Source organism: Mytilus californianus, unplaced genomic scaffold (assembly GCF_021869535.1).
Source record: "Mytilus californianus isolate M0D057914Y unplaced genomic scaffold, xbMytCali1.0.p SCAF_3, whole genome shotgun sequence".
Lineage (NCBI taxonomy): Eukaryota > Metazoa > Mollusca > Bivalvia > Mytilida > Mytilidae > Mytilus > Mytilus californianus.
The window spans coordinates 103,148,658-103,172,871 of record NW_026262679.1 but is presented as its reverse complement, the minus strand read 5'-3'; the positions used below and the strand labels follow the sequence as shown (position 1 = coordinate 103,172,871).

The window sequence follows — 24,214 nt, the reverse complement described above, 5'->3', positions numbered from 1 at the left end:
TATGTCTGAGATAAGAAAATCCTTAGTATTTCGAATAATTCATACTTTTGCAAACAGTAATTTTATAATTAATTGATATTCATGTCAACACTGAAACGCTGACTACTGGGCTGGTGATACCCTGGGGGACGAAACGTCCACCAGCAGTGGCATCGACCCAGTGGTGTAAATAGTTATCAAAGGTACCAGGCTTATAACTTTATAAGCCAGACGCGCATTTCGTCTACATAAGACTCATCAGTGACACTCAGATAAAAAAAGTTTGAAAGCCAAACAAGTACAAATTTGAAGAGCATTGAGGAACAAAAGTCATCAAATGAACATCCATAAAAGGAGCCCCTGAAAGTTTCCTATACGCAAGTTATGGACCTATTATCTAGACACCAACAAAGATGAACACAACACCTATATTGAAAACAAACAAAAACTACAATAAAAAGCAACAAACACATCTGAAAAATTAAAATGTGTTATTTGATGCACAGATGTAGTAGATTGACATCTAGCAAAGAAATCTACTCAAATCAGTGCTAGGGGCTGTCTTATACTTGCATTGAGGTAATTGATTTTGCTCTATGATGAAGGCCTAACTGTAACTTTGAGATGAAGAACAGCAATAAAAGGGCTGCTCCTTTACTTTTGTTTTTTTCATATGCATATTGTGATTTTGTGTCATGATTTGTTACACCATATCCTTTCTTTTGATGACAATGCCAACTTTAAGCATTTCAGGATAAGACTAGATTTCATTTGTTATTAAAACATTGTTATCAACCAGTCAGTTTTGCTGTTTTCTTTGGAATACTGTAAACCAACTAATTCTTTGTGAGTGATTTATCGTCATGACTTTTGCATGTAGAAATATAATGAGAATATAAATTGTCACAAATATGTAAAACTCCTCTTGTATGAATACGCCAACCAAGTAAGAAAATCGTGAAAATAAATGAGTTTGTCTACAGTATAAAGAACTAATGAGCAAAATCTATCTAAAATTTGTCTACAGGATGAAATAAGTCTAAAAAGAATTAACAATTTTTAATAATTTGAATATAAAATATCAATGATTCTGCACATGAAACTTGCATGACTGGGTTTTACAATAAATGCATAGCACAGCCATGTATCGTACAACTGCAAGTACAACAAATAAACAAAATGTAAATATCAATGAAACTAATGAAAAGCTATTTTTGGCAATGAAACATGTGAGTTCTGAAATTAAATGAAACTGCAATACTTGGAAATTAACAAGGGCCCATATTTTTTTTTAGCATGGTTATGTTAAAAATGGTTCTCTTTCTTTGCCCCTTTGAACTTAGAATTTTTGCCTTAATATATTACTGCAACAGATTGCCATTGCAACTCCTCTGAAGCCACACAACAGAATTTCATGAAACTTTGTTGTTAATGAGGACAAACTATGTAGATGTGCATATCAACAGGAAATTGTGATTCAATTTTTTTTCTAGGGTTTCAGCCACTTTGAACTTAAAATTTTGGCCTAAATATACTACTGCATCAGATTGCCATCGCAACACCTCTGAAACCACATAACAGAATTTTATGGAACTTTGTAGATATTAAGGACATAATATGAAGATGTGCATATCCACAAGAAATTTTTATCAATTTACTTTTGTAGGAGTTATGAGGCGTGGGGTATGTGAGTGTGCTCACAAAGGTTCTTTAATTCATTAAATTACAAATTTTAATTCCAGTTTTCTATAACATAATTTCATGAGCTGATATAAATCTTATGATTTATGTTCTTTTCTAAATTCCAAAGAAAAAGAAATTTTTTTACTGGAGAGATTGCTATTCTAACAACTTTAACCTTGAAAGTTAAATCTGAATCTATATGTGTAATTAATTCATTGATAATTGAAAATACTTTAATAAAGTATAAATAAGGCTTTTTGAGGTGTTCAGAGTTCCTAGAATTAGATATAAATAAATATTTTTAAACTTCACTTAAATTTAAGGGATGATTCAGCTCATAGAAAGAACTAGAGGCTCTAAAGAGCCTGTGTCGCTCACCTTGGTCAGTATGTGCATATTAAACAAAGGACACAGATGGATTCATGACAAAATTGTGTTTTGGTGATGGTGATGTGTTTGTAGATCTTACTTTACTGAACATTCTTGCTGCTTACAATTATCTCTATCTATAATGATCTTGGCCCAGTAGTTACAGTGGAAAATATTTTGTAAAAATTTACAAAAATTTATGAAAATTATAAAAAATTGACTATAAAGGGCAATAACTCCTTAAGGGGTCAATTGACAATTTTGGTCATGTTGACTTATTTGTAGATCTACTTTGCTGTACATTATTGCTGTTTACAGTTTATCTCTATCTATAATAATATTCAAGATAATAACCAAAAGCTGCAAAATTTTCCTAAAATTACCAATTCAGGGGCATCAACCCAACAACGTGTTGCCTGATTGGTCTGAAAATTTCAGGGCAGATAGATCTTGACCTAATGAACAATTTTATTCTGTCAGATTTGCTCTAAACGCTTTGGTTTCAGAGATATGAGCCAAAAACTGCATTTTACCCTATGAACTATTTTTTAGCCATGTCGGCCATCTTGGTTCGCGGGCGGGTCATCGGACACATTTTTTAAACTAGATACCCTAATGATGATTGTGGACAAGTTTGGTTAAATTTGTCTTAGTAGTTTCAGAGGAGAAGATTTTTGTAAAAGATTACAAAAATATACGAAAAATGGTTAAAAATTGACTATAAAGGGCAATAACTCCTTAAGGGGTCAACTGACCATTTTGGGCCTGTTGACTTATTTGTAGATCTTACTTTGCTGAACATTATTGCTGTTTACAGTTTATCTCTTTCTATAATAATATTCAAGACAATAACCAAAAACGGCAAAATTTCCTTAAAATTACCAATTCAGGGGCAGCAACCCAACAACCGGTTTTCAGATTCATCTGAAAATTTCAGGGCAGATAGATCTTGACCTGATAAACAATTTTACCCCATGTCAGATTTGCTCTAAATGCTTTGGTTTCAGAGATATAAGCCAAAATCTACATTTTACCCCTATGTTCTATTTTTAGCCATGGCGGCCATCTTGGTTAGTTGGCCGGGTCACCGGACATATTTTTTAAACTAGATACCCTATTGATGATGGTGGACAAGTTTGGTCAAATTTGGCCCAGTAGTTTCAGAGGAGAAGATTTTTGTAAAAGTTTACGGACGACGGACGACGGACGCAGGACGAGGGACGAGGGACGCCAAGTGATGAGAAAAGCTCACTTGGCCCTTTGGGCCAGGTGAGCTAAAAAGCAGAAAGGACTGTACAGTAAGCAAATCTCTGTGTATAAATTAGTTGTACTAAATTAAATAAATTTATACTAACAACAGTCGATATCTGGTAAAACACAGATGACAACAGTCGATATCTGCTAAAACACAGATTAAAACCATCCCTGAACTTAGCCAAAACAATAGAAAACTAATATACAAAGGATAATTATACACAAAATAACATGTAACCTCATGGAACAAGCACCATTAATACATATATGCTTTCTTTTCAAATGATTCACTCTAAACTACTTCATAGATTAAGGCCAAACAAAAAAAAATGTGGAATGTGTCCATGGGACACAGATGATGCCCCCGCTTGCATATCATATAAAGTTATAAAGGGACATAACTGAAGAACGGTAAAAGTGACGCTACCAAAATTTGTACTTGATCTGAATTTTGTGGTAATAAGTATTGTGTATAAGTTTCATAACATGTGGTTGAGGCAAACTTAAGTTAGAGAACGGAAACGAAAAAATTCAGCAATTTTTCCATTTGTAAAGGAGCATAACTCCAGAACAATTAAAGTGACGCCACCAAAATTCAAACTTGATCTGTGTTTTGTGGTAATAAGCATTGTGTTCAAGTTTAAGAACATTTGGTTGAGGCAAACTAAAGATAGGGACGGAAACAAAAAATTCAGCAATTTTTCCGTTTGTAAAGGGGCATAACTCTAGAACGGTTAAAGCGATGCCACCAAATGGGGGCATAAATATGTGTGTCGAGGACTCTATTGTTTAGAAAAAACAGGGTAAGGAGGTAAAAATTTCTTTTATTTTGTCTAATTTTCATGTAGAGACAATCTGTTATTTTGTCACTATTCTCTACCAAAAGTGTCAATTAAAACTTTAGGGTAGGCAATTTTAGGCATAAAAAATAAATTAAGTAGGGAAACCCTGATTACAAATATTTTCGTTTTGGCCTAACCATTATGCTTAAGACTAAAATTCTGCAATACTTTGATATGTATGGTTTTTTTTCCTTCTTGCTTTCGTTTAATAACAACATTGTTAAGTATATATAATATGTGAAAAGAATTGAAATCAGGTGAAAGAAAAAAACAATATAGTAAATTGAGGCATTTAGAACTACACAAGCAAAGTTTTGTCTCTTAATTTTAACATTTGATTGTATATTATATTTATTCAAAAGGATAATGTGTTTTAAAGACAGAATATAAGTATTATAAACCTTAAAATAATAAATTATTTACCTGGATTTCTAATAACTATTTTTGACCACAAAAATTAATAGACAGTAACTTTCAATTGAAAAGGCATAATTTAAGCATTATAACTTCATAATCAAGATATGTTCTATCAAAGAAATGTTAATCTCAAAGTCATTTCTCATTGTAAAAAGTCAAGTTTTGTAATATTCTTAAATTTTGCTATTTATTAGTTTATTAGAGATCAATAACAGTTTCCAATTTTCCCCATTGAGATTGAAGATTATATTGAAACACTTGGCTAACCCTAATGCTACAAGTTTTGGCAAGGATGTGAATCAAAATTTCTCAAGAAACACTGTTATCTAAATTTTTTTTAACAGAATGTCATTTCAGCCATGGCGGATCAGGTGAAATATATGCAATAGCTGTATTTTTCTACTAGTTTTTCAAATAAATAATTTTTAATCCAAAGATATAAACTTTTTATCAATATCACTTGTTTTGCAAAAAGAAAATATCATAAAACATGTTAATACAATAAATATAAGTTGCATAAATACAAAAACAATAAATTAGAGCAAGTCTATTTAAACATGGGACAACTCCAAGAAAGCAAACTCATATCACTTATATGCTTGGCTGATCTCGTCAATCAATGTATTGTCAAAATTACTTCTGTTATCTGCAATCCTTTTATAAAATATATATTTGAACAGAGTCCTCCTTTATATCCAAAATGAATTACCAAAGTTCTATTTATTTCACACACAATGAATGCTTTGGTATCTACAGATGTCCTTCAGGTCCTTTATACACATGTATTTGTCTATAAAGAACAGGACATTTGGTATCTACAGATGTCCTACAGGTCCTGTATACATATGTATTTGTCTATGAAGAACAGTAAACTAACCACTTAAAAGTCTTCTCATCAGTACTCAATAGTTTTTGGTCTGTAATGTAGAACAAGTGGTCCATCCTAGGTAAAAATAAAATAAATTAAGTACCATAATTGATTTATACTTGGGATATCTATTAGATTTGTATGTTTCCTTAAATTGCAGATGTATCGGTGTAATTTGTTGATCAAATTGCATTGCATTTTCCCCATTATCTTTCGTAAAGCAATACATGTATGTTTCAAGAAAATGTTTTAAAAGATATTTTGCAGGATCAAAAATATACAAAACGGACAGTTGACCTTCTTTACCAAAACATAAAAGTTGAAATAAAAATAAGGTATTTTGGATGAATTTACCCATAAACATTCATACCCAATAGTAAAATGAGAATTAATATCTATCTCTACCAGCATAAGTATCAATTTATCTCCCTTCAGGTGTGGAGTTCGATTATCTCCTTTTGATATGTTAAATATAACTGATAATACAAATCTCTTTACACTATTACATCTTACACATTAAAGTTTGAACAAGAATTGTGCAAAACTTATAATTTGGCAATTAAATCAACTAATACTGTTGCATTTTAACATTTTTCAACAAGTTATTATTTTATAATGATATTGAATCATCCTGTGAACTTAGTAATCATTTGATAAAATTAGGATCAACTATAAAATCAAAAATGAATAAAATGCTTCGCTGGGCGCAGCTTGATACGACCACAGAGGTTGAACCCTGAACAGTTGGGGCAAGTATGGACACAACATTCAAGCTTGATACAGCTCTGAATTTGGATTGTGATTAAATATTTGACACAGCATAGGTTTCTGACACAGAAAGAATGTGGTCTACGAACTTGATTTTTTTTAATTTACCTATTATAATCAAATGTCCAATATCAAAATACATGGTTAGATTCAGCATATCAAAGAACCCCATATATTCAATTTTTGTTGAAATCAAACAAAGTTTAATTTTGGACCCCAACTTGGACAAACTTGAAAACTGGGCCCATAATCAAAAATCTAAACACATGTTTAGATTTAGCATATCAAAGAACCCCAAGAATTCAATTTTTGTTAAAATCAAACTAAGTTTAATTTTGGACCCTTTGGACCTTAATGAAGACCAATTTAAAAAACTGGACCAAAATTAAAAATCTAAATACACGGTTAGATTTGGAATATCAAAGAACCCCAATAATTCAATTTTTGATAAAATCAAACAAAGTTTAATTTTGGACCCTTTTGACCTCAATATGAACCAATTTGATAGCAGGGCCCACAAATAAAAAATCTAAATACATGGTTAGATTCAGCATATCAAAGAACCCATATATTCAATTTTTGTTGAAATAAAAAAAAGTTTAATTTTGGACCCCAACTTGGACCAACTTGAAAACTGGGCCCATAATAAAAAATCTAAACACATGTTTAGATTCAGCATATCAAAGAACCCCAAGAATTCAATTTTTGTTAAAATCAAACTAAGTTTAATTTTGGACCCTTTGGACCTTAATGTAGACCAATTTAAAAAACGGGACCCAAAAATAAAAATCTAAAAACACGGTTAGATTTGGCATATCAAAGAACCCCATATATTCAATTTTTGTTGAAATCAAACAAAGTTTAATTTTGGACCCCAATTTGGACCAACTTGAAAACTGGGCCAAAAATCAAAAATCAAAACACATGTTTAGATTCAGCATATCAAAGAACCCCATATATTCAATTTTTGTTAAAATCAAACAAAGTTTAATTTTGGACCCTTTGGACCTTAATGTAGACCAATTTGAAAACTGGACCCAAAATTAAAAATCTAAATACAGGGTTACATTCAGCATAACAAAAAAATAAATGTGGTCAAAGATTTTACAAATCTAATGCGCCATACTGTGGAATTAAAGATTACTTCTTGAAATTTTTCAATATTTGAAATTAAAAAAAATAATATTTGAAGAATAATTCTTTTTAATTTCTGAAATCTGAAATGAGAAAAAATTGACCCCCCCCACAATTTCTTTTTTAACCCCCCCTTTTTTCCCCAAAAAAATTCTTTCCCTCAAGATATGGTCATAATCTCAATTCAAATTTCCAATGGAGTTTGCAACCATAATTACCCATTTAAATTTACCATAGTGCTAACTTAATCTATTTTATAATAGAATTTAAAATATAGTGTAAAAGAAAAAGATGCAACATTTGCAGATATTTTTACTGGTCTTCCTTTATAAGTATGCATTTCTTTAAACATAATTTAAAAGCAGTGTAAGGGAAGTAACCAAAACGTTGTAGTTGTTTTATCTCCCTTACACTGTTTTAAATTATCTTAATTGTTCATTAACCATTACTTTATACATAATTTAAAAGCAGTGTAAGGGAGGTAATTTCAATGATGTATTTGATTTATCTCCCTTACACTGCTTTAAATTATGTTTTGTACTAAAGTATTTGTCCATTAACCAGGACAACCTTGTTTTTCCCCTTTTTTGCTCCTAATTCCTAAACAGTTTGAGCCATAACCCCCCAAAGCAAATCCTAACCATCCCTTTGTGGTATGGAAACTTGTAGTATAATTTCAGAGAGATCCATACACCGTTCCACAGTTATTGTCTGGAAACTAGAAAATGCTTATTTTTTGCCCCTTTTTGGCCCCTAATTCCTTAACTGTTGGTACCATAACCCCCAAAATCAATCCAAACCTTCCTTTTGTGGTATTTAACCTTATGGTAAAATTTCAAAGAGATCCATTCACTTAAACTAAAGTTAGAGTGTGAAAACCAATGTGTCTTCGGACGACGACGACAATGACGAAGCCGACGCCAACGTCAAACCAATATACGATTTTTTGCGGTTGTATAAAAAGTAGTTTTTTTAACCCAGGAATTTCACTTTCTTACCTTTTGTCTTTTTCTTGTTATTGCTACAAATTTAAGTGTATGATATTTCCCTAACAGTTCATCATTACACAAAATCTCTATCTGAAATTGAACAACATAATATTTAATGAAAAACAACTACTTTCACTTTCATATTTATAAACAGATATATATTAAAAACAAGCATATGGGGGAATGGCCCACTAGAACTATCACATTTCCATGTTCAGTGAACCATTAAATTTGGGTAAACACTCTAATTTGGCATGTGTTTTAAAAGGTTCAAATCATAATGAACATTTTTTATGTGCCTGTTCCAAGTCAGGAGCCTGTAGTTCAGTGGTTGTCCTTGGTTCATGTCTGTCATAATTGTTTTTCGTAAATTGTATTGTTATAAATTTGGCATTTAGTTTTCTCAATTGAATTGTTTCATATTTTTCAAGTCAGGTCTTTTAAAGCGGACTATACGGTATGGGTTTTCTCATTGTTGAAGGCTGTATGGTTGCCTATAATTGCTTATATCCATTTTATTCAAACTTAGGTAAATAGTTTTCTCATTGGCAATCATACATTGTCTCCTTATTTTTATATTAAAGTTAAGTACTAAATTTCAAATAGAAATGAAACTACCTCAATAAAAAACTTTTCCAAAATTTGTGAAAAAGCTCTTTATATCTAGCATAAATTCTTTATAGCCATTTTTTTATGAGTAATTCTATTTAAATACTACTTGGGTATTAAAAAAAATACCAATTGTTTCAGCACTTAACATATATAAGGCACCTATACATTGTACTCTAGCGACATGAATTTCTTATTAAGAATCATATCCACAATATATAATTTAATCTCAGCTGGTTATTCTAACTGCTCAAATTTCATATAGAGGCTAATGAGTTCTCTTTCCTCAATACAAAAGTAAAAGATTGGTTACAAAACTGGGAACAATTATTTGTACGAATAAAATAAAACTCTCTTAAATATCATCATGCTGTGCTAACCAAATATTAGGCTAAAATGAAATGACTTTTGTATTTTGTTACAATTTTGTCAACTACTTACATCTGTAAACCTTTTAATATCATCAAATAATTTGAGTGCAATGAATTTCTTTAGATGGCTAACTGTTGCTTGGGAGGATAATCGTAAGAATTTCCTGCGTAGACATTTCATGTCTAGATCCTGTCCTTCTAAACATACATTCACTTGTTCATCATTTCTATGGTAATCATGGTTTTCCTCTTTTTCAACTGGTTCTTTTTTAATTTCCGCTTCCGTTAGAATAGGTTCTTCTACAATGATATAGGTAAAAACATATTATCTATTGAATTTTTATATCTGAACATAACTGTTGACATCAAAGGCTGATTACTGCCCTTGTTACAGTACTTAACCAAATGTTAAAAATATTTTTAATTCAGAACTATGGATCTCTTGATCTCCTTTGTTTCTCTTTATTAAAAGGAGTTAAAAATATACTTTGGGTGTCTTATCTTTTAAATGGGTTGTATCACATGGAAACAAGTGACCATGTTTGACCAAATTATGTCATTAGGCTATACACTATCTCATAACTCATTGCTGAGTCATTTTTTTTGACATGTTTATCTGTACTCAATTTAACATATAAAGTTACATTACATGATATTAAAACTTTTATTTTTTTTTGAAATGACAACAAATATCATGTTTTAAAATTTTAAAATTTACATATGATAAATAATTGGCAATACTTTTATAAATCACCCAAAAAGTAAGCAATGATTAGCTCACCTGTTGGTTCTGGTTTTATTCCTCTTGCTTTGTAAAACTTTTCTTTACGTTTTGCTTCTTCTGTGGAAATAAATCAATGCAAATGTATGAATAGATATTAGCTCTGTGCAATTAATGTTTGTTCAACATTGAAAACCTATATATACTTTTTAATTGCCTGACATAAAATATAATTTTTGTTTGTTTGTCCATTTCCATCATGAAAATTCCATGGTATTCAGTTTCAATAGATTCAGAAAACCGCATTGCTGGTGAAAACCAATAGACTTTGGTAAATTCATGTTTTGGGTAACAGACAATTTTTATAGTATTCTATTAAATGATGATGATGATGGATGGCTGCTCAATGTCCAGCGGCAAATTAATATGCATATTCAGGATGAGAACATGTTAATGCAATATGAAATTTAGCCCTGCTTTGTACTAGACCAACAAGCTGATCCAGAATTTTAACCTGCTAGTTCACAAGGTAACAGTCCACAGGAAGACATGTCACCTTACCGGAAACATTATTCTGACTCCGAACTAACCAGTTTTGCTCTTACTCCTTAATGCAGCTTACTTAACGGAGAAGCAAGTACCAATTTTAAAGTCTTTGGTTTGACCTGGCTGGGGTTCAAACCCACGACCTCCCATTAGATGAAATTCATATATTTATTTATGCAACATAATCAAACATGCCACTAACGAAAAACAGTGTGGTGATAGGCCGAAGTGAAATGAACAAGTCGATTTCAAACAACAACCAGAAACTTCAGACAACAAAAGACACAATTCTTAAGTGAAAAGATAAAGTATTGTTTCTACAATTACAAAAGCCTGAGGAAAAAGCTTGACCTCTACACCTGCTCACAATCAATAAATTCTACTATTGGCAATTGGCTCTTTTAAAGGCATAGTTTACAGTAAAAATTGATCATAAGATATTCAGAAATGTTTGTATGTTTTCCATTTAACTGAGAAAAAGACTTATTCAAAAATTTTACTCTCTACACATTTTTCCTGTCAAGCTGGTACAGATTGACTTGACAAAGTTTTCCAAAGAATAAGACGAAAACGCTATTTCTAGTTGGGTTCAGAGGGCACCCCTCTGGGATCATTGTCGCCAAAGATACCATTTAGTTGGGATAAAATGAGGATCACTCCTAGGAAATTTGCAAAGATTTAGAGATATTCTCTAAATGTAAAATTTTCTTAGATGAAATCACAAATTATTTGTTTATAGGTAAAACATCTACATACTTTCTTGTAATTTAGGTACCAGCTTGTACACAATATCTTGCATGGTACGGTCATGACTGAAAATAAAAATGCAATCTTCTTAAAATACATCATCTCAGTTGAAAAAAATCAAAGAAATCTAACAAAATCATATATCATTTTTCTCGTATTGATCTTAAATAGCTTCTCAATCACATATACTATGCAATTACTTACTTTGTAGATAGATGTTATCAGTCTATAACACATGAAAATGTATAAACTAGTCAATTTCTAGACTGAATACAAAGCACTGATTTCAGATAGATAAAATTGATTGTGCAAACATATGGCGAAATAAAGATGTCATGTTTAAAACTTTTACACACTGTGTCTTAAAAGATGGTTGCCTCTATGGTAATCACAAACCATCTCTTTACATTTTCTTTTAAATGATATCTAAATAAATAATGTACTGATCAACAGTACCAATACATTGTATACCCAATTAATGAGATTCTGATTGATTTGGAATACACCTCTAAAATAAGAAATGGTAGCACAGTACATGTATAGCTTCTATATGAGTATGAGATACATGTACAACTACAGATGACTTTTTAGTTTGTCTTTTATTCCCAAAGGTATTATAAACTTATATGTTTAAAAATGTAACATTACCTGATATAATTTAATGGATGACTTTGATGTATCAATATTCCACACTTAGGACATTTGTTGTGTTCATGTAAATATTTCACCAGACATGTCTTGCAGACTGAAATACACATATTATTACCTTGATATAAATTCAAAATAATATAATTTTGCCATTCTTATTGGTAAAAATTTTACGATTTGAAGTTTTTTACCCAATAAAAATCCATTACTGGACATGCCTGCAATTGACAAGAATACATTAACAAAATTATATACTGTATACCCAAACATTCATTTGTTTAGGAGTGTCTGTGTAATTATAATGTTTCACTCGGTTTCAGTAGGGGTTTGAATACTTTAAGGAGTCTGCACAAAACTCATACATTGTAATGTGATTACTGTCTTAGAGAAAAAGACCAGGATTGAGTTACAAAAAAATTTGTAAGGGTTCCGCGGAACCCAGTGTCTCGCCTACTTTTGCTGTTAATCGCAGGCTCAACAAAAATGAGATGAGGAAAAAATTTAATACAAATATTCCCCTCGATACAATTTTTTTATTGTAAGAAGCTTCTGTCCAAGTTTGGTAAAAATCCAGGATAGTTTATGAATCTAATGAATGTTTTAAAAAATTTAACTGCAGACTGTATGTTATGTTAACTGGAAGAAAAACTAAGTCCATTTATAAGTAAAATATGGATAAACAAGTACAAAATTTTAATAAAAATTTCCTTCTAGATACTAGCTTTTGATCATAAACAAACTCCTGTCCATGTTTGGTACAAATCCAGGATAGTTTAAGAAAGTTATTAAAAAATTTTAAAACTTTAACCACAGAGTGAATGTAATGTTTCCTGGCAGAAAAACTAAGTCCATTTATAAGTAAAATACAGAAATAAAGGATTTTTTTTTTAAATTTACTTCTGGATACTATCTTATGATCATAAACAAGCTTCTGTCCAAGTTTGGTAGAAATCCAGGATAGTTTAAGAAAGTTATTAAAATTTCAAAAACTTTAACCACAGAGTGAATATTTGTGGACGCCACCAACGACGACGCTGACAGAATGTAGGATTGCTATGTCTCGCTTTTTTGACAAAAGTCGAAGGCTCGACAAAAATGTCATGACTTTGGTAACCGGCCACATTATTTTGAAAAATTCAAAAACAGTATTTAGAAAGTTAATTGCAATATTATCAATACATCAATATATGAACAAAATTCTTCATACTCTTTGATGTTCTCAATTAAGAAAGCAAATAATTATGATCAAATGTGGTGTAGATACGTTAAAACATAGAAAGTGTCATTTAAAGTTATAGCCTACTTCTTAGAATTACAATTTGTTTCCAGAATATTTTCTTTGTTTACATTCCAATATAATAGAACAATACTTCAAACTACTATACCATACTTACATGTATGTAAACATTCTGTTATTGTTGTTGCTTCAATAAGATATCCCCGACACAAAGTACAAGTTATATGAGTATTGACAGTTTTCAGTTTTACTCTTTTTTCCATCATTTTGGTATTTTGGTGAAGGTACTCATTATAGCTGTAATTATAATTTACAAACATGAATGAAATCTGCATTACTATTTCTTGTATTACAGCTTACCTATATATGCTATGAAAACAGTCAAAATGTACAATCCTGTAAAAATTGAAGAATTTTCTATTGCCCTTTTTTATTTCATCCCCAAATACTATATACAGGTGTATCCCACCTTATTAGAACAACTGATTTTCAATTTAGAGCCTTCATTTCACTAAGTTTGACTTATTAAATTTAAAAAGATTGAACATATCCCTGTCCAGTTTTAAGTGTTGGAGACAAAAGTGTTTGTGCTGGGTTAATGTAGTGTTTGTGCTGGGTTAATGTAGATGTTTTGGCGTGGTATGGAGCCCTGCCTTTTTTTCTTGACACCCTGCCCTTTTTTGGAAAAAAAATTAGAGCCATGTCCCTATTCCATCGTATTTTAAATCGCCCTGTCAAATTTATGATTGGTTCTGCGATTCATCTTTTAGCCAGATCATTTCCAGTTATTTCCCTTTGGAAGAAATCAAAATTTTGAATCTAATAAGGACATCATCAAAATTTGTACCTCTACCAATTCAAAATGTAAACAATTTAAAAGGGAACTAGGCAATCGTTTTGAGTTATCATTTTACGATGCATTGGATGAACATAATGTTATTGTAAACAATCAGCTGTTTGTTTATATTTTCATTTTAAGTTTGACCACTTTAACTATTTGACCAGTCATGACGACAGAGTGCTTGTGAATTTATGACAACTTTCTTACTGGTGTCATCTAAACAAGAATGCACACACTGTAATGTCACGCCTGCTTTACTGACCATTAATTTTAAGTTGAAAGTCTTAAAGATAAAGGTTTTACTAAGAGTGCCCTAGCGTCTAAGAAAACAATTACCCTGCCCTTTTTAAAAGCTAGAAAACACTATAATGTGATTTCATTTTTTTTGGGGGGGGGGGGGGGATTGCAACTAGTGCAGTGTATTGCTTGACAAAAACAATTGCAGTTATAGTGCAATTAAAATGTAGTAATTTTAATTTCCTGTAGTATTTGAAATTTGTAGTTTATGTTAGATGATTTAAAGAAAGTATACGGAAGCAAAAGATAAAGCAGAAAACAAGTGTCACATAAGTCTATTAAAGATTTACATTTAAAAAGTCTATAGATTTTTAAACTAATGCCTATAGGAAAATGAATATGACCACTATACAGTTTTACATGTAGCTGGAAGTCTAGTGTACTGATTTTAAAATGTATAAAATTCGGATAAAATGCTACAAGAAGAATTTTATTGTCTGACAATTTTCTGAAAGTGTTATAGTATGGGCATGCTCCTTACATTGTAGCTTACAGAAGATCTACCAAAAATGTTGGCACTCATATTTGACCAGGAACCTGAACCAAAATCTCTTCATTCTTGTAGTGGGTATCCTTTTTAAAAGATCTACTTTGTTGTAAAATCAACAAATTAACTAAAAAATAATGACATCAACAAATAGGACAGTTTGAAAAAGCCCAAAATATACATGTATGGTCCTGTCGACTTTTCAATCTGGATTTTTCAACTGTTTATAGCAGCATGTACATGTACAATGATATATCTACCAGTTATTATTCATTGATTGTGGTATTAATAGCTATTAAACATATACATGATATATTTGCATCATACCATAAATTGAAATAAGAATAACTGAAAAAAAATACTAATTTAAATAAAATGCTCCGCTGCGGCACAGCTTGATACGACCGCAGAGGTCGAACCCTGAACAGTTGGGGCAAGTATGGACACAACATTCAAGCTTGATACAGCTCTGAATTTGGATTGTGATTAAATATTTGACACAGCATAGGTTTCTGACACAGAATGAATGTGGTCTAAGAACTTAAAAAATTTTAATTTACCTATTCAAACCATATCATTATTATTTGCTTTAATATATAAATCAGAAATAACCAATTTAAAATGGAAAATTTTAAAGAAAAAAAAATCCCCCCCCCCCCAATTTTTTTTAACCCCCTTATGATTCATCACCCCAAAACTCAATAACAGCCTTCCCTTTGTGGTATGGTACCTTGCAGTACAATTTCAGAGAGATCCATACACTTGAACACAAGTTATTGTCTGGAATCTAGAAAAATGCTTGTTTTTTTGCCACTTTTTGGCCCCAAATTCCTAAACGTTTAGGGCAATTACCCCCAAACTCAAACCCAGCTTTCCCTTTGTGATATGGAACCTTGTAATACAATTTCATAAAGATCCATACACTTACACACAAGTTATTGTCCTGAAACTAGAAAAATGCTTGTTTTTTGCCCCTTTTTGGCCCCTAATTCCTAAAATTTTGTTTGTGATATGGAACCTTGTGGTACAATATTAGAGAGATCCATACACTAACACACAAGTTATGTCTGGAAGTTACAAAAATGCTTATTTTTGGACCCTAATTCCTTAACTGTTGGTACCATAACCCCCAAAATCAATCCCAAACTTCCTTTTGTGGTATTGAACCTTATGGTAAAATTTCATTGAGATCCATTTAAATTAAAAGTTAGAGTGCGAAAACCAATGTGTCTTCGGACGACGACGACGACGCCAGTGTCATACCAATATACGACCGCAAAATTTTTTTGCGGTCGTATAAAAAGGTAAGAACAATAGCCATGAAAGCTACAAATAAATGGGGAATGTGTCCATGGTACACAGATAATGCCCCTGCTTGCATATAACGTTATAAAGGGACATAACTCATGAACTGTAAAAGTGACGCTACCCAAATTTGTACTTGATCTGAGTTTTGTGGTAATAAGCATTGTTTATAAGTTTTGTAACATTTAGTTGAGGCAAACTAAAGTTAGAAAACGGAAACAAATATTTCAGCAATTTTCCATTTGCAAAGGGGCATAACTCTAGAACAGTAAAAGTGATGCCACCATAATTCAAACTTGATCTGTGTTTAGTGGTAATAAGCATTGTGTATAAGTTGTATAACATTTGGTTGAGGCAAACTAAAGTTAGAGAACGGAAACCAATTTTGGGATGTACGGATGTACATACATTGTACAGACGTACAGACGTACGGACGTACAGACAAGGGTAAAACTTAATCCTCCTCTACGGCGGGGGCATAAAAATGTTGGGCACCAGAAAAAGTGATTGTTTAATGATATCAATAGTTACATAAATTGGGTACCAGTCAACCTAATGGGTACGTAATAATAGCTTCTTTGAGATAGAATAGCACAAATTAATTTACAGTGAAAAAAATTATTTATTTTTATAACAAAAAGGTTGAAAAGTGTATTTGTCCAGGTCAAAAGTAGTAACTTTTGGTTATCGACTTTTCCAGGAAAGGCATAAGTTGCCAGATTGATCCTTATGAACACAAACCTTTTCCAATCGTTCAATCTCATAAACAATCAGGTAATCAAAAACGTTTCTGACCATTATTTTAGCATTACTTTATATCAATAGCACATTGAAATATTTCCTCTAAAATCCAAATAACTTTTTTTTGACACAGTAAATTTATATCCAAACTAAGTCATATATTTGAAAGTGCTAAATGATAACATAACGCCAGAATATTGGTTAGGAACTCTGTACGCCCTTGCTCTGTTTGCCCATATTCACATTCGCACTTCTTATCAATTTTTGTTGTTGTTTAGAATCATGTCATGATATAATATGAATAATAAGTGTTGAAATAATGTGAAAATTCATAAAACATTTTTTGTATTAGACAACAAAAATGGTTAAAGCTAATTGAGATTAAAGAGTGGCTGAGCCAAGCAATGAAATTAAATTTGCTGTCTACTTTTACAATTTGTACATTCAGTGAGTGTTTTTACTAATTCCAAAGCTTAGATATAAGAAGATGTGGTATGAGTGCCAATAAGACAACTCTCCATCCAAGTCAAAATTTATAAAAGTAAACCATTATAGGTCACAGTACGGTCTTCAACACGGAGCCTTGGCTCACACCAAACAGTAAGCTATAAAGGGCCCCAAAAATTACTAGTGTAAAATCATTCAAACGGGAACAAGAGTGCACACGCTGAAATGTCTCGCCTTCTTTACTAATCATTGATATTATGTTGATAGTCCTAAATATAAAGCTTTATTACAACTGTCACATAAACTTAACATTAACCAAGAAAACTAAACATTGACCAATGAACCATGAAAATGAGGTCAAGGTCAGATGAACCATGCCAGGCAGACATGTACAATTAACAATTCTTCCTTATAACAAATATAGTTGACCTATTGCTTATAGTTTAAGAAAAACAGACCAATACACAAAAAACTTAACACTGAGCAATGAACCGTGAAAATGAGGTCAAGGTCATATAAAACCTGCGCGACTGACATATAGATCATGAAATATTTCCATACACCAAATATAGTTGACCTATTGCATATAGTATTAGAAAAAAGACCAAAACTCAAAAACTTAACTTTGACCACTGAACCATGAAAACGAGGTCAAGGTCAGATGACACCTGCCAGCTACACATGTACACCTTACAATCATTCCATACACCAAATATAGTAGACCTATTGCATACAGTATAAGAAAAACAGACCAAAACACAAAAACTTTACTTTAACCACTGAACCATAAAATGAGGTCAAAGTCAGATGACACCTGCCAGTTGGACATGTACACCTTACAGTCCTTCCATACACCGAATATACTAGACCTATTGCTTATAGTATCTGAGATATGGACTTGACCACCAAAACTTAACCTTGCTCACTGATCTATGAAATAAGGTTGAGGTCAAGTGAAAACTGTCTGACTGGCATGAGGACCTTGCAAGGTACGCACATACCAAATATAGTTATCCTACTACTTATAATAAGAGAGAATTTAACATTACAAAAAATGTTAACTTTTTTTTCAAGTAGTCACTGAACCATGAAAATGAGGTCAAGGACATTAGACATGTGACTGACGGAAACTTAGTAACATGAGGCATCCATATACAAAGTATGAAGCATCCAGGTCTTCCACCCTCTAAAATATAAAGCTTTTAAGAAGTTAGCTAACGCCGCCGCCGCAGGATCACTATCCCTATGTAGAGCTTTCTGCGACAAAAGTCGCAGGCTCGACAAAAACCAACGGTCTAATCTATATAAAAAATAAAATGCTCCGCAGGGCGCAGCTTGATACGACCGCAGAGGTCGAACCCTGAACAGTTGGGGCAAGTATGGACACAACATTCAAGCTTGATACAGCTCTGAATTTGGATTGTGATTAAATATTTGACACAGCATAGGTTTCTGACACAGAATGAATGTGGTCTAAGAACTTAAAAATTTTAAATTGGACATTCACCTATTATGGTCCAATATCCAAAATCTAAATACATGGTTAGATTCAGCATATCAAAGAACCCCAAGAATTCAATTTTTGATGAAATCAAACAAAGTTTAATTTTGGACCCTTTTGACCTCAATGTGGACAAAGTTGATAACGGGGCCCAAAAATAAAAAATCTAAATACATGGTTAGATTCAGCATATCAAAGAACCCCATATATTCAATTTTTGTTGAAATCAAACAAAATTTAATTTTGGACCCCGATTTGGACCAACTTGAAAACTGGGCCCATAATCAAAAATCTAAATACATGTTTAGATTCAGCATATCAAAAAACCCTAAAAATTCAATTTTTGTTAAAATCAAACTAAGTTTAATTTTGGACCCTTTGGACCTTAATGTAGACCAATTTGAAAACGGAACCAAAAATTAAGAATCTAAATACACGGTTAGATTCGGCATATCAAAGAACCCCAATAATTCAATTTTTGATGAAATCAAACAAAGTTAAATTTTGGACCCTTTGGACCTCAATGTGGACCAATTTAAAAACGGGGCCCAAAATCCAAAAACTTAATACACGGTTAGATTCAGCATATTAAAGAACCCCAAGAATTCAAGAATAAAACCCCATTGAAATTGATCAAGAAATAAGCAATTTATACGAAGTATCTTCTTTTGCACAATACTGTGCAATTGAATATTTCTTGCTATTGTGCAATACTGTACAATTGACAATTTCTTGCTATTGCGCAATATTGTGCTATTGGATATTTCTTGCTATTGTGCAATACTGTGCAATTGAAGATTTCTTGCTATTGCGCAATACTGTGCAATTGAAGATTTCTTGCTATTGTGCAATACTGTGCAATTGAAAATTTCTTGCTATTGCACAATACTTATTATATAATAATTTACACATCCTGTTTGGTGTGTATCTCCTACCATATCATTATTATTTGCTTTTAAATATTAATCAGAAATAACCAACTTAAAATGGAAAATTTTAAAAGAAAAAAAAAAGGAAAAAAAGAAACCCCCCCCCCCCCCCCCCCCAAATTTTTTGAACCCCCTTATGATTCATCACCCCCAAACTCAATCCCAGCCTTCCCTTTGTGGTATGGTACCTTGCAGTACAATTTCAGAGTGATCCATACACTTGAACACAAGTTATTGTCTGGAAACTAGAAAAATGCTTATTTTTGGCCCCTTTTTGGCCCCCAATTTCTAAACTTTTCGGGCAATTACCCCCAAACTCAATTCCAGCTTTCCCTTTGTGATATGGAACCTTGTAGTACAATTTCAGAAATATCCAAACACTTACACACAAGTTATTGTCATGAAACTAGAAAAATGCTTGTTTTTTGCCCCTTTTTTGGCCCCTAATTCCTAAAATTTTGAGTCAATTACCCCCAAAATCAATTACAGTCTTCCCTTTGTGATATGGAACCTTGTGGTACAATGTCAGAGAGATCCATACACTTACATACAAGTTATTGTCTGGAAGTTACAAAAATGCTTATTTTTGGCCCCTTTTTGGCCCCTAATTCCTTAACTGTTGGTACCATAACCCCCAAAATCAATCCCAACCATCCTTTCGTGGTATTGAACCTTATGGTAAAATTTCATGGAGATCCATTCACTTAAACTAAAGTTAGAGTGCGAAAACCAATGTGTCTTCGGACGACGCCGACGACGACGCCAACGTCATACCAATATACGACCAAATTTTTTTTAATTTTTGCGGTCGTATAACAAGAAACAAGAAACACTTATGAAACACATCAACAAACAACAACTACTGAACATCAGATTCCTGACTTAGGACAGGTGCAAACAAATGCAGCGGGTTTAAACGTTTTAATGGTACCAAACCTTCACCCTTTTTCTGAAACAATAGTCATTAAAAATTAAGCTGTTACTTTCATATTAACTATTCAAAGCTACTAGTTAATGAGTCCATGACAACTCGCCTCACTGGCAAATCGCCCCACACCAAATCGCCCCACTCTTGTTTACCAACTCGCCCCACTCATGAAAAAGTTTAAAATCTCGTTGAATATGGGTCTGACAACTCACCCCACTTAGGAAAAGGGTTAAAATCACCCTGAATATAGGTCTGCCAACTCGCCCCACTTATGAAAAATAGAAAAATCCCAATGAAATTTGTCATGCCGGCAATGTACTGCTCCCATATATTGAATAGGATAGGATTGGTAGGAGTTGTGACTCTTCATGAAGTTTCTGGATGAGGTCGTAGAAGGCTGGCTTTTCATCGTTGTTCTTTTAGTTGAGGTGCCTGTCCCAGCCTTCTATGTCGTTGTTTTTCCTAGTAGGTTGGTTGAACACACACCATGCAGTAATCTGGTAGAAAGAGCTGGTGATCCATGTTTTGCAGACATAACGGACAAAAACATGACACACCCTTATTGTTAATGAATGAATGGACAATCTCTTTGATATTTATTTGAAAGTAACATTTGTCTTTCACTGATTGCTCATTAGTGTTTAATTATTCTTAATTCAAGACAAATGTAACCAATCAGTTAATTGCTATAAAAACAAATTGCTGTTAAATTGGAATCCTTAAATTGTTATGATAATATATCGGATTATGATACAATTAACAGGTTTCTTTGCAATTATTTTGCAAATAACTAAGCTTGCAGCAAGAATAAAGTTATTCTCCAATAAATATGTAAATTACATAATAATAAATAATGTATCTACATTATATTTTAAGAAGTGAAAGATCATTTAATTTCAATAATAATCATAGTTTGAATTTTCGATTTTTATTTGTATCACAAGTGACTTTTTAATTCTGTGTACAGAAGTTAAGTTTCCATTTAAGTGGGGCGAGTTGGCAGACGTATAATATATATTCATTGGGATTTTACCCATTTTCATAAGTGGGGCGAATCCCTGATATCTCGGCCTATAACAAAATCAGACTATAACAAACTCGGCCTATAACATAATCGGCCTCACAAAATCAGACTATACCGAACTCGGACTACTAGAAGAATATAAGTATGATGTTGGATGTTGTTTTCTTTATTGGAAATTAATTATCAATACTTAATTTGCAATTAATTAATTATGATTTACAATTATTTAAATAATCATTTTGAACATTTTAGAAGCGAGTCATATAAATTACGTTAACAAGATATGTATAAAAAGAAAAGAATAAATTCATTTAATAATGAAAATCTACCACTTATCTGTCTTTTCTGTATTATTATTCGTATATATGTCCCTCTCAAAATAATTTATCATATGCATATCTTATATGATTGAACTGGGAATATGACATCATGCCATATGTATCGTTGACAACTTTTTAATCAACTGAATTTAAACTAACAACTGGCACATGTACTGTTGACACCTATTTAATCACCCAAAGTGAGAACAAAACTACCTGTAATTACATGAAATTGTAATTAACTAAATATTACAATTTCTTCGAAGTAGCAGCTTGTGTATAACCATAGATATCTATGGTATAACTGACGTTTTCATGTTCTTTTTTTTTTTTTATTACAATTCTTATGTAATTATAAGACAGTGTAGTGTATTATATGTTTCTGATCATACTTTTATTGGTTGAATCCCAGTGGTTTGTGAGAAAAAGAAATATCTGTTGTTTTTTTTCAATTTTACTCCACATCTATTTTGAGAAATATGTATAATAAATGAAATATGTATAATAAATGTTTGCGTCGGCTTGTCTTTCTAAAAACATTGTATCTGTTTGATGTGACAATTTAAATATAGTTACTTTTCCATTAATAAAGAATTACAGATAAATGAAATTGTAAAGAAGCTATTCACTGTCAATCAAATTTCTCTTTGTTTGTATACTAATAATGAACACCAAGATTAAACACAATACAAACATGGACACACGCCAATCATTAAAACATCTTTTGTCAATAAACATAACAAACGAGAAAATCACAATAATATTTCAAATAGAAGTTAATTATCCTCATTCAAAAATATCAAATTCAACTCATATAACACATATTTCAATGATGGATCTAAATTTATTTTAATACATTTCTTTATATTGTTTTTTCAAAAATATTTATCATTTTCTCATAAATTCGTATATAATTTTTTATATATAAAGGTTTTTTTTAAAAGTATATATATATCTTTATTCTGTCAAACCTTTGCAATTACAATGGTATACAGACACTACATGACATCAATAATACAGACATAAATACATGAATACACAGAGAAAATATGTACACTATTTACAATTGTACGTGTACTGATAGTATTTAGCCAGGAGGGCACACATGGCAATTTATAAATCTAATGAAAGTACACAGCTTTCTCAATTTAGATTTTATATTTAAATTCATAATTTTCTTAAACATAATTATATTTGGACGATTTACATATTTTTTATCAATACATTCATTTCTTTTTACTGACATCTCTGTGCACATCATAATATAATGATACTCATCTCCAAGATCTTTAGAGTTACATAATTTACAATTTCTTCTATCTCTCTGAATATTTGTCCATCTCCCTATCTCAATGGGTAATTTATGGTTGATGGTTCTAAATTTGCATAAAGTATAAATATCACGAAATTCTAAAATATCAAAATAGTTCTCAAACCCAAAAGTATCCTTAAAAATTCGATAATTTAATGTCTTCGAACATGCTTGCATATTTGAAAACCATGTTTGTTGAAACTGATCTTGGAGTGATGTTCTGATTGTATTCTTTAACCAAATGTCACTAATACATGTTTGAGATAACCACACAAAAGATAATCCCGTTTCATTAAAAAGTCAGACAAAAAAAACGTTAACAACTCAATCTACTAATCGTAGTCCGAGTTTGTTCAATTTTTTCTGCATATAAATAGTGGTAGGCCGAGTTTGTTATAGTCCGATTTTGTGATAGGCCGATTTTGGTTTAGTCCGAGTTATCCAGCAGCGAGTGGGGCGAGTTGGCAGGAGTAAATTTAACATGATTTAACCCTTTTTCATAAGTGGGGCGAGTTGGTAAACCAGTGTGGGGCGATTTTCTAAAAGAGTGGGGCGATTTGTTGAGGGGCGATTGGGTGTGAGGAGAGTTGTCTTGCTTCCCTAGTTAATCAAACAATAATGGAGATCTTTCAGTTCAGGAAAAAAATCAGGGATAGGTTGTTACAACTTACAGTTACTGTACATGATTACAATGATTATATCAAGCGAGTCCACAGTTAAAAGTAAGGACTCAAATTACCATGATTCTGTTTTCGTTTGTTAGAGGATTTTTCTCTTTGTCTGGATATCAATGTGTTTGTAAGTGTGTTTCCCCAGAGATATATAAGAGTAAATTTATCGGACTGCTTTGTCTCCTTGTTGCGAACTTGTTCTAATTCCGGTACCAGTCCTGATTTCAGG

General features: G+C 31.9%; 1 protein-coding gene and 1 long non-coding RNA gene across 2 annotated transcripts in view; both read right to left on the bottom strand.

Moving 5' to 3' along the window:
- Positions 1–21,465, bottom strand: part of LOC127735633 (uncharacterized) — a 151,334-nt gene extending 129,869 nt beyond the window's left edge. The window contains exon 1 of the long non-coding RNA XR_007998533.1: positions 20,242–21,465. This is a non-coding gene — a long non-coding RNA (uncharacterized LOC127735633). The remainder of the gene's footprint in view (positions 1–20,241) is intronic.
- LOC127735623 (polycomb group RING finger protein 3-like) lies at positions 1,024–24,214 on the bottom strand. Its single transcript, XM_052245859.1, has 8 exons — positions 24,054–24,214; positions 13,340–13,479; positions 11,946–12,042; positions 11,307–11,362; positions 10,065–10,124; positions 9,354–9,583; positions 8,313–8,393; positions 1,024–5,487 (listed from the first exon to the last, which is right to left on the bottom strand). The coding sequence occupies exons 2-8, from the start codon at positions 13,446–13,448 to the stop codon at positions 5,440–5,442; spliced, it is 681 nt and encodes a 226-aa protein (XP_052101819.1). The 5' UTR covers positions 13,449–13,479; positions 24,054–24,214; the 3' UTR covers positions 1,024–5,439.

What these genes read in the sequence shown, in the direction of transcription:
- LOC127735623 (XM_052245859.1), bottom strand. Translation starts at nt 13,448, where the DNA reads ATGATGGAAAAAAGAGTAAAACTGAAAACTGTCAATACTCATATAACT. An exon ending in CATCCATTAAATTATATCAG is followed by an intron (nt 11,363 to 11,945) that starts GTAATGTTACAT and finishes TTTTATTTTCAG; the next exon opens with TCATGACCGTACCATGCAAG. An exon ending in AATAAAACCAGAACCAACAG is followed by an intron (nt 9,584 to 10,064) that starts GTGAGCTAATCA and finishes ATATCATTGTAG; the next exon opens with AAGAACCTATTCTAACGGAA.